Consider the following 11,559-nt stretch of genomic DNA (forward strand, 5'->3'; position numbering starts at 1 on the left):
GCTTACTTAAGTGTGCTTGGAGGTGTACTCCTTGGGGTTTGTTCATATCTGCAGGGAGAGTCCCTCTTTACTGCAGAGGGAAGGAGACTAATCAGTTGCTGAAGTTCATGCTTTATTCAGGAGGAAATACTTTGTGAAGTATTTTAGAAGGAAGTATCATGTAAATGGTGCATAACTTTTTTTATGAATTGGGCTCACAGCATGTAGGCCAGATGCAAGACTGTTAAAGTGAAGCAGTAATGGGAGTTCAGAAGTTGCTTGTGACTGAAAACAATGGAACAAACAGTAAAAGACTTTCATCTCAATTAAACCCAGTCCTGAGGCAGAGATGTTAATTTAACAGACTCCAAGACACCATTTATATATCCTGGTGATTTTAGTTCCCCGTATGTGATTAAGGAAGCGATTACTAGCTTTATGTAGAAAATTTTGCACAAATGACATAACTGTTAAGGAAAAAATTGCTTAACTCCTAACTTGCACCATTTTTGGCTATTGGTTTCAGTGGTTTTGGCATAACTTTAAAAAAGGTCACTGATTTTTTTGTGTTTTGTAGCGTAAAAGCTAATGAAGTGCTCTTTTAAAATTTGCCGTGTGCTATATACTTGTGAAGATATAAACTAGGGCAGCCTTAATTAAAGTGTCAGATGAAATATTTGTGCACAGTTGTATGTATGCCTTTTAAAAAAAATTAATAAAAAACCTTTTCCTAAATCATCTTCTAAATGATTAGAGAGAAGTCTCTTTAATTACGATAATCGAAGTGCTCCAAGTGATTCTTGCAACTTTGACTACCAAGCTATTTTTCGTTTGCCCATTGAAGTAGGAATTTTAAGAGCGCTGTTTGCCTTAACACACCTTTTTCTGCTTTTTGCCAAAGGTCATGCTCTTAAACCACAAGTTGCTTCCATTTTTACATCATTTTTGGATGGACTGAAAAAATTCTACATCACAAAGGTAACTTTTGGGGTTTAATACTGTTTAGAAGTTGCACGCTATTCATAAAATTCAAGATTTTTTGGTATACTGTATCTAACGCAGCTGAGTTTGAGTGTAACAGATCCTACATTGTAGTATCGGTTAATTTGAGATTCTCAAAGTGGTTTAATCCAAAATGAGATTATCTGTTTGAGGAGTTATTCCATAAGAGCTGTTCTTACTGGTCATATCTGTAGATGAGATTAATGTGCCTTGTCTAACAGTGAGTCAGTGACAGAGCAAGACTGGAACCAATTTATCTAGCTTGCAGACCGCTGATCATCAGTTAATATTGATGGAGCGAGGCTAACACTTTACTATTTTTTCCTTTTCCCAGATTTTGTCAAGGCAAGATCTACCTTGTTGTTACCGTGAATTAGAATTTTGGGAGAATCTCAAGATGTCTGTATTGAATTTCCCATATATAAATTAGCTTTTTGTCTTTCTGAAATTCATCCCAATGAATACCCTTTTTAATCCAGAATTATCTGGTGCTAAAATGATTTCACGTAGGCTTTTGTATTAAATAATTTGTCTTGTTGCTGATTTGTCCTCCAAATTAGCTAACTAGAGAGTTCCTGCAAATATGGGTATTCAAATGTAGAAAATTGCCTCATCCTGGATTTAGGTAACTGTTAGATGGGAGGAGGTAAACATTCCATTCTGATCTGATAATACTGAGTGTCTTCAAGGAGTGGGCTTACTCGAGAGACAGTGGCTAGTGTTGATTCTGCTGCTTTTTCTTGTGCTACTGAAGTAGAAAGTGCCATGTGTCTTGGGACTTCCTTTGCTAGGGAATACCTATTAGGTTTAGAGATATCCCAAAAATTATTTTGCCTTCCCTCCCTGATCTGCTGTAGTGCAGGAATATCTAAAATAGTAAAGGTTTTGACAACAAGATTGCTGACAGTTTGAAACCATCCTAGTTGGCCATATCTACTGCTTCTGTAGTTGGCAACAAGCATTATTCCTTCTTGGCTTGTATCACCAAGGGATGTTGTTTGCCAATTCTAATTCTTCCAGCTCTGCAGGAGAAAAAGAACATGTGGAGAGATGAGAGAAGTGCTATGTAATACTGATGCAGAGATTCCACGTTGGTGACCAATCTAGAGCTCTTATGTCAGGGCACAGTCCCCTGGTGTGTATGAGCAACTGCTACTTCAGAGAAACTCCCAGCTGGGATGGGAGGTAGGAGTAGAGAAAGGAGCAAGTTTAATGACCCTGAGACTGATATTGCAGGTGTTACTGGGACCAAGATACTTAAATCCATCTTACACATACTTCATCTGTGAATTGCTCCTGTAATAAAAAAAAGTAAACATCAGAATACAGAACTCATCAGACACTTCATTCTTTTATTGAATGGACTAGTCATTTAACTGATACCCCTTAAGAGAATAGGGACTAAGTCTTTCTGGTTTACTCCTCCATGTAGTTTGGGACTGTTCACTGCTACATGAATGTGCTAGGTATTGTTTGACTACTAGTTCATGCTGTAGCTAGTTCCTCCAGTGCCTCTTAAAGATACCTGTAAGGTGTTACCTGAGCATTACAGCCAAAAGACGGCAGAATAGATGAAAGGATTCATACTAGATGAAATACAAGTGGTTCTAGAACAAGAAGGGACTGTAAAAATAGCATCTTAATAGACCATTATTCCTGTCCTTGGAGTTTATCATTATAGTAACAATATTTCTTTCTATTTATGTTAGCTACTACTAATGGATAAGACAGATCGTTTACCTGGGGAGGTATATTGTTTCACAGTGTTTTTCATGGTGTTGTTTTGTTGGGGTGATAGGATGCAATATCCTTTTCAGAAATACTGATTTGGATGTCTCTGACCGGGGCTCGCCGTAGAGATTTGAGCTCGTTGGCTGGGGGACTGAGCCACCCCAAGATCCTTTGCCTCCTTGCTGGTTTTTTTGGACCCTCCTGGTACCTTCAGTTAAATTCCAGTACAGTTAATCTATTCAGTTAAGGGAATAATAAAAGGAATAGCAACTAACTGGGATTTTTCTCAGTATAGCTGATCCCACGCATGAAGGGTGAATTCAAATCTCTTGACTATTAATGTAACTTCATATAACCTTGCCTGGTGCTTAAGTAACGGATTACCACAAGCAGAGTAGAGACTGGGAGAGGTGAATGCCACTGGGAAGGGAAAGGCTTCAAAAAATAATCCTGGTCAATATACATATTAAGAATACATTGTTCTAAATCATAAATTTTTGCCCTTTTTAACTGTGGAAAAAGTTATTAAACTTTATTGCAACTTTATATTCATCTCCATTCCTTCTAAAACCTGCTTAGTAGTGGTAGTTCACTGGAACTAATTAATAATAAAAAAAGGTATGTAGAAAATAAGTAAGGCTCTTACTTTTTTGACCAGTTACGAAGATACGGCTCTTGACTGTTACTACTGAAACAAAGCCATACAGACAGCCTCACTGCATTACTATTAAATCTTTAATAGTTTTCTCCCCCTTTCCACTGGAATATACTCCCTGCCACCAGTTCAGAAGTTATTTTCCTTCCGTAGTGCTTTACCTGGCGTAGAGATTTTCTGTGGCAAACTGGTGATACAACTGTTTTGAGAGCAGTGACATTTATGGTCATCATAGTCATCCTCCTGCTTTAATACAGAAATAGTTGATAGAATATAAATGTCTCCCTATTGGTCAAAGCATTTAAGACCTGTTCTTTCTTCAGTGTAGGTAGACAGCCATTATGTCTATCCTGCTTTTTAACAGGAGAAAAAAGGTGACAGAGATAATCTGTTATTTCAGTGGGCTTGTGAATGTTTGTCCTGTCAAGGAAAAACTTGATTGTTTTGGTAGTAAATTTTTGAAAAATGGTTTTTTCCTAATATTTCATCTTAATTGCAACAACACTTATTAACCAGAGCACATGCTGTATATCTGAAAAGTAAAAACTTGTTGCTTGTATTCTACTACATAGCTATGACTTAATGCCAAGTTTTCTCTTTGCAGTTCAAAGGATTTGATTCCAACGTACTGTGTGTAGCTACCTTGCTCTTTGAGGGTGACAGAGAGAAGGTTCTTCAGCATGAAAAGCAAGTCTATGATATTGCCACCAAGTTTGGGTATGCTTTTCACAAAACTTTTTCATGTGAAGCTGGGAGTTAACTGTCCAGGAAAAAATAGGATTACCATATTCTTATAGTGATTACTGTATGGATATGTTCTCAATTTACTAGTTTGAAATGGCAACAATCAATTAGCTGCTGAATGTTCCCTTTGATAAATATGGCTTGTGCTAACTCTTAATAGGTAACTTTACTGAAAAACTTCAGCTGTGTGTGTATTGCAGAAAAATAAGTAATTGACTAAATACAGAATTGATGTTATTAAAATGGAAACTAGCCCTTGTAATTGCTTATAGGCGTGGAAGCTGCTTGTTTTGCAATACTAGACTCTATTTTAACTACAGAAGGGGAAGACAAAATCATAAGGGTGATACTAAATCTTTGTAGAATTGATGTGAGTGTATGAATACAAGAAGCTTCTTTAAAAGAGGAATTTGTGTTTAGTTAAAGGAGTGTAGTGAATTTCTGTCCCACAGACTGTTTTCTATTCTTACAAAGGAACAGAAAACATTCATTGGAGTGGCAGGCTGAGTAATGATCAGGTAGTTTCTGTCCTTCTGCTTTGATTAAGCGTGATTGATGAAAACCATCAGTAAAACTGATTTGTCAAGAATACACTTTTTTCTTTTTAAGAAAGTTATTGCTAGTATTAGTCTCAGCGTTTCAAATATACATAAGTATTGTTTTATCCATTTCAAGGCTATCCTTTCTGAAATTTCTACCACTTAAAATATCTTATAAAAGTGGGATTTCACGTGAGCAGCTTGCTAACATTCAGTGATAAGAATAACATTGCTTTTGATCTTAAAGAGCATTTTAGTTATTTTAATGTTGTATACAAGAAGAGGCTTCAACTGTGAATTCTTTTTGTATTTTGACATTTCAAGATGGTATATTGATAAGGGGGGTGAAACTTGTCTGTGGTAGGTCTGTTAGAAGATGGTGCTGTCTGTGCTGCGCAGTTAAGGCTATTAGTTAAGTGTTTAATAGTTTAATGTAGTCTAAAATGCTAAATCATTTAATGGTTTAATGGTCTGAAATGCTTTAATTCTGTCCTTCAGGATGTCTGATTTTTTTCCCCGCACACACCTCTCTCGGATTTATAGGAGCTTCTAGGAAGACTGTTTTTAACTATTGGTTTCTGATAACAAGAAAGTGCTATGTATCTGTAATCAGACTTTCATAATGCTCCTAACTTGATAGATTAGTGAAAGCAAGGCTTCCTTTTTCTTTAGTGCTGTGTCTTTTTTTTATCCATTCACATTTCTTACACTTTTGGGATCTTAAGTCAGTAGTCTTGCTCTCATGACCTGTGAGCATATAAGTGCAGAAATCCACACGCTTCGAAACGTAGTTACACATATTCCTGTAAATGAATATTAAGGGTATACTATGTCTAGTTCTGTTTCCCCTGCTCTTTTGTGATGTTTGAAGACTGTTATTTTAAGATCACATCAAATGTTTTGTTATTGTTCATGTCTCTTCAGATTATGGAATGAAAAGAGAAATGTAAAGAGTTAAAGGTCTGGTCTGAAGTAACTTCTCATGTCTAGTGAAGAAGAGAGTCTACTGTTTGCAACTATTGTAACACAGCTTAGAGACAGCTAAACTTGCACATATGTTTGATAATCAAAGTATTATTTTTTAATTCATTTTGGAAACTGGTGACTGCTTTGCTGGAAAGTTAATTAAATTCTTGTTACTTGCAGTGGCTTGGCAGCAGGAGAAGATAATGGACAGAGAGGATATATGCTGACATTTGTCATTGCTTACCTTCGGGTAGGTCACCTTTTGTCTGCCTGCTGCATCTTCTGTTAATTAATATAACAAAACATAGAGATGTCTTTTTAAAGATGCTTTCTCTGAAATCTAAATGCAGGTTGCCTTGGATGATATCTCAAATTTTTCCCGGAGGTTGTATCTCTTCCATTTCTGACTAGTGTTTACTCATGGAACTTCGTCTGCAAAACACCATAAATACATTAATTTATGTTCTTGTTAAGAAAATAGTTTCTAATAAAGGGTAGAGAAAACTAGATTGAAGAATCTACTAGCAGTTGCTAATTAAACTAGATCAGACTTATAAAACTACAGGTTGAATGTAATCAGAGGCTGGGAGAGTACTTGAAATACTCACGTGCTCACTCAGCTCTTACTCTTCTTTGGACATCTGCTTATGGCTGTGGTTCAAATCAGAGTTCTAGGACAAGTGGACCTTTAGTCTGAACCGTTGCAGCTGTTTTTATGAATTTTAGTCTTACTGGTTTTTTTTTTCAGAATAGTATGCACATCCTGAGTGCTAGATTTCATTTGGCTTGTATAGTCAGGGACAAGTCACTGAATTTCCCTTTATTTCAGCAGGCTATATGTAAAATGGGCAAAATGTTTGTCTTTATTCTACCTAGATGGGAATTACATTCCAAATAAATATTTCTACTAGGTATTATATTGGTTAGCACTCTTGGCTTGATGCTATAGTAATACAAATATTTGATTAGTGTAGGCATACTGACAGCCTGACAAGTTGTCTCACTATAGCCATGACATCAAAATGTTTGTTGTCTATGTCTTTTGAAGAGCTACCCTATTTCCATAATTATAAACTAATTTCACTGGGACAGATGGGTGTTTTTGCTAAATAGACTTTCTGTTTTTCTCATATAAACTAACCAAAGTTGCTCAACCGTTAGCTGTGTAGCATACATGGAATCCCAGATGTTGATGCTGAATGTTACTGATAATTTCTTTCTCTATTTACTAGGACCTGGGCCTGGATTACTATGTAATAGGAGAATCATTTGAGACATCTGTTCCTTGGGATAGGTAAACTGTGATTATTCTTTAGAATTGCTTAAAACTTGTACTTGATTTCATTCAAATAATTCCTAACTTGTGCTTGCTCATGGGGAAACTTAATTTAATTTAGGCCTTATGTGTATTGGAGGCTCCCTGATGTGCCTCAAGTCTTGCACCTGTGTGTTCTTGCTAAAGTTGCTAGTAAATTACATATCAGGATTTTGTAAATGCAATGTAGGCAAGCATTCAATAATATTTCTACTTAGGTTAGCTTACTGTAACAAATTCAGGACTTGAAATTGCCCAGTTTAGGAAGCTGGACAATGGTGACAATAACTGTATTGTGTGGTGAGCAGCCACATATGTGGGATCAGCAGTGTATGTTAGAGAAATTTGTAGTGAAGATCAAAAAAAATGTTTAAATATATTTAAATAAGTTTTTTTTATTTCCCCAGTAATGCAGGGATATGAAAGAACTGAAAAGATAACTTTTGCCCAAGATAATCTTTTTTCCTAAGCTTATTTTATCTGTTAGCTGTGGTTGAGAAACACTTGACCACAACAGAGTTTAATATCTGAAATCATTTGGATGCTTCTGTCCATTTGGTAAGCCAGAAATCTCTTTACGCAGGATCTAAAGTGATTTGAATCAAAGCTTTACAGTATTTAATGCAAAGTGGAAAGTGTGCAAAGTGTGACTTGAGCTGGCAAGCCTGTATTCTTGCTATTGAATTTGGTGGCAGTGGTAAGTTCCAGCCTCTGCTTTGAAGATTGGGATAGTATCTTAAGTGGGTGGCAGAAATTTGAGGACAATTTTAAAGCAAAGTTGCTCTTTATTTTACTTTAGCTTTATAGATCTTGAAGTATGCTAACTGCTCAGTCACCAATTTGTTTTGCCTCTCCCTCATTTCAGGAGAGAACGACTTTTTATCTAAGATTTTAAGAAAATATTTGAAATTGTCCTCACTAAAGCAAATGTTTTCAAAAACTTTTCTGCTTGACTCACAAGAGCTATGTAATTTTCCATAAATCCATCAGTTAACTTGTTCCTGACTGGTTAAAGATAGTTGAATAAAACATTTAGCTTTACTTGCTTATTCACTAAATGGATAAATTTCTCTTGTGTATTACTTCTGTCAATCTGCAAAGTAGTTTTAAATCTGTGTAAAATGTCTTAAAAATCTGAACTGTTTAGTATAGCACTGCAGACCTTCATGGGAGAACATTTAACTAAAGAAATGGTCATTTGAAAAACAGTGATTTCATTAAATTCTTCTAGCACTTTGGATGCACCTGGGGGGGGGGGAGGGCAAAACAAGTGTAGCTTATGACAATGTTGAATAGCTCACTGCCATATTAGAACTATAACATTAAAAGCTGGCAAACTAGTGCACAGCTGGAGTATCTCCAGTTTAGGCCTTGCAACATACCAAAGGTATGGTATTAGCAGAGTATACAAGGCCTTAGTTCCCAAGCTTTCTAATGTGAGCTGTATTTGTCAACTACTTTGCCAAAAATTTGAGGCTATTTTGCTGAGAAAGTAAGTAAAGACATACAAAAGTGGGTAACCTCCATTTTCTGTTGAACACTTTTGACTCTTAGCCCTTATGGGGAAGAGCTTTGATTATGTATTCTGCTTCAGAGTAAACTTGCTATTCAGGAGAAGTACAGAAAAAGCAGTACTAGTGAAGTCTTGATCATGAGGACTACTTTATTCTTAGAAGAAAATCTGAGCTACTTAAAACTGGTTCTAGAAGGCAATCTTCTGTTTTATTAGATGATACTTTTTAAAAAAGATTACCAAAGGTGAAGTTGTGTGTTTTTAGGAAGTTGTTTAAAATCATGTAGTAAGATTTTATATTTTAATGTGTTTTCTGTTACAGGGTTTTGGACCTTTGCAGGAATGTAAAGGAAAGGATAGTAAGAGAATGCAAAGAAAAGGGTGTTCAGTTTGCTCCTTTTTCCACCTGCAGGTAAGCTATGCAACAACTTAAATAATCACTTTTCTTGAATCTTTGATTAGTAAGGGAACTAAGGAAGAAGTCATTAAACTTGCTAGCTAGTAGGTAAAGTGAATCTATTAATGATACTACAAACACTAGTAGTGTTTTAACCTGCGAGTGGATTACATGTAAGAGTAATTCAAGGGATTAGTAGCACTTGATTAGTCTTGACACTTACTCTTGCTTATATGCACAAGAGACAAGTATAATGACTTATTTAAGAGCTTCAACTCTCAGTCATAGCATTGAGTCAGTTATTAAGTATGAGCAAAAAAGATACAAAACTATTTAAAAAAAAGATGCTACCCTCTTAGATAAGTAACCTTATGAATTGTGCAATGTCACATAGTGGCTGGCTTAATACCATAAAGCTTTGTTTGTAATGCAATTCTCTTCAACAGGGTTACACAGACTTATGATGCAGGTGCATGTGTCTACTTCTACTTTGCCTTTAACTACAGAGGAATTAGTGATCCTATTCATGTCTATGAACAAATTGAGGTAATGTATGTAAGAACAACGGTTAAGGGGGAGGGGGAGAAACTGATGTCCCGTAATAATATATGGTGAACCCATTGGCCAAGCTAACTGAATTTTGCAGAAAAGATATGAAAAGTCTGTTTGTAAAGCTTTGATCACTAGCAAAAAAACCCACTAATAGCGCACCAAGTAGAGGAAAGACTGCAAGGTGGCTATTTTGCACATCAGTAAATGAACACTTACGACTAAAGCACAGGAAAGCTTGAACTGGAATTTGTTCTTGGATGGCAGAAACTATCAACCACAAAACCCAAATCCACAGGAAACAAGACTTCCTTAGTTCCATTATTTACAGAACTACTTCTTTAACTTAATACTCAATTAGTCTTTAAAATATGTGGTAAAGCTAAAGACCATACTTTGTTAATAGTGCTGCATGTAGAGAATAATGAAGGTGAGGGTCTCTCACATGCTATTTTAGAGAATTAACTGCTGTGGTTATTTCTGTTTAGGCCTAGATAAGTGCTGGTCTAAGTCTGCTGTGTTAAACCAGTTGTAAGCTGCTTTGACGTTTACCAAAAAGCTCCAGAATAACTCTCTAATTTAACGCTTTGGCTGGTGAAACACTATACTTACCTAGTTAGGGGAAACTATTACATCTTCAAGGTAACGAGGATGTTACTTAGACATAGAAGGACTATGGCCAAACTGCTTTTCATCCTACCCTCTGGTTCATATGCTAAAGCACCAGCACCAGAAAATTGCTAATAGGACTGTGGAGAAATCATCTATATTTATAACTAGTATAATATACTTCTCATGCTTATTCTTTAGAAATTTCTTTTGAACTTGGCAAGCAGATGTAAAGTTTTATCTACAAGTTCTGAGGCTTCTGTGCTGTTGAATCTAGGGCATTGGAGAATGTAATACTTGAGTGCTTATTTAATGGAACTTTATTAATACTTAGATATTACTGTTTATTGGAATTAGTTAGCAGTGTGATCACCTGGATGCATGTGTTCCATTGTAGGTGACTAAATTTAACCTAACAAAGTGAGTTTGCCAACCAAGTATATGCACTCTGTGGCAGACTGAAAAAAATCTCTAACTACATAGGTATGGTTATATACGTTATTCCTAAAAAAGTACACTTTTTTGAAAAAACATTTAGTGCTTGTGCTTAGGAAAGCTTTCTTTGTTACAACCTTCTAAGCTGTCTTAACTATTCGTAATCAGAGCTGGATGGGAAAGAAGATTCTAGAGCTTGAAAGTGTTCAAATATTTCCTGACATAAAAAGCTAAACTTTGTTTTCTGCCACAAACTTCACCCCTGAAAGAGTTGTCAGTTGTAAAGTACCTCACTTCCTCAACTAGAATCTTGGAGATCTGGGTCTAAACTCTGGTCTGAATAAGGATCTTGAATCACTCTGGGGAGCCTGTTTTCAAACTTCTTTATTGCAATTTCCTTTTCAGTAGGCACTTAACCATCTTCCAGATGAGTATCTCAGCCACTAGACTATTTTAGTTTCAGCAAGGGGGAAGTGATCCAGAATATTCCATTCTGGAATAACAGATTTGTTGTAAAGGATGCCATTTTAAACATCTTGGCTTTGATGTTTATTTGGAAAGTCCCCACTTACATTTATCTGCAGACTTGAACAAAAACGTTTACCTGTATTGTGTACCCTAATTACTTCTGAAACTTTTCAAACACCTGTGTAAGTAAGTGTGATGTTTGTTTTTAGTGAGATACTTGCCATCTTGTGCATTTGCTGTTGAATAAGTACCTTCTTTCCAATTTAGAGGGCTGCTAGAGAAGAAATACTTGCCAATGGAGGAAGTCTGTCACATCACCATGGAGGTAATGTTCTCAGTCTAATATTAGTCTCTTTGATACTGCTAAATGTTAATGAGTACATAAAATAGTTTGTAATAGAACTTTGAAAAATATTTCACAGGCATTAACTAAAATTACTTGGGGGGGTGGGCGGGGAATCTCCTGGCATTCTTTCTAGAAACTTCTCACCTGTTTGCCAGACTTTCAGGGGAAGTGTCCCTAGACCTGGTTTGCTTGATTTCAAGTCACACAGCGTGGTGTATTTATGAGCACCAGCTTCAAAGCTTTGATAGGAAGTCTACAGGCTATCTGAGAACCTGAAAATGTAATTGATCAGTTTGTCTTAAGCAACTTCT

General features: G+C 36.1%; 1 protein-coding gene across 1 annotated transcript in view; it reads left to right on the forward strand.

The window, feature by feature from the left end:
- Positions 1 to 11,559, forward strand: part of AGPS (alkylglycerone phosphate synthase) — a 46,029-nt gene that overhangs the window by 25,870 nt on the left and 8,600 nt on the right. The window contains exons 12-18 of the mRNA XM_009583168.1: positions 881 to 957; positions 3,972 to 4,084; positions 5,797 to 5,866; positions 6,849 to 6,910; positions 8,767 to 8,856; positions 9,288 to 9,387; positions 11,170 to 11,227. Of these exons, the coding sequence (XP_009581463.1) occupies positions 881 to 957; positions 3,972 to 4,084; positions 5,797 to 5,866; positions 6,849 to 6,910; positions 8,767 to 8,856; positions 9,288 to 9,387; positions 11,170 to 11,227 (570 nt within the window). The remainder of the gene's footprint in view (positions 1 to 880; positions 958 to 3,971; positions 4,085 to 5,796; positions 5,867 to 6,848; positions 6,911 to 8,766; positions 8,857 to 9,287; positions 9,388 to 11,169; positions 11,228 to 11,559) is intronic.

The sequence above is a fragment of the Fulmarus glacialis genome, unplaced genomic scaffold (assembly GCF_000690835.1).
Source record: "Fulmarus glacialis isolate BGI_N327 unplaced genomic scaffold, ASM69083v1 scaffold7748, whole genome shotgun sequence".
Classification (NCBI taxonomy): Eukaryota; Metazoa; Chordata; class Aves; order Procellariiformes; family Procellariidae; genus Fulmarus; species Fulmarus glacialis.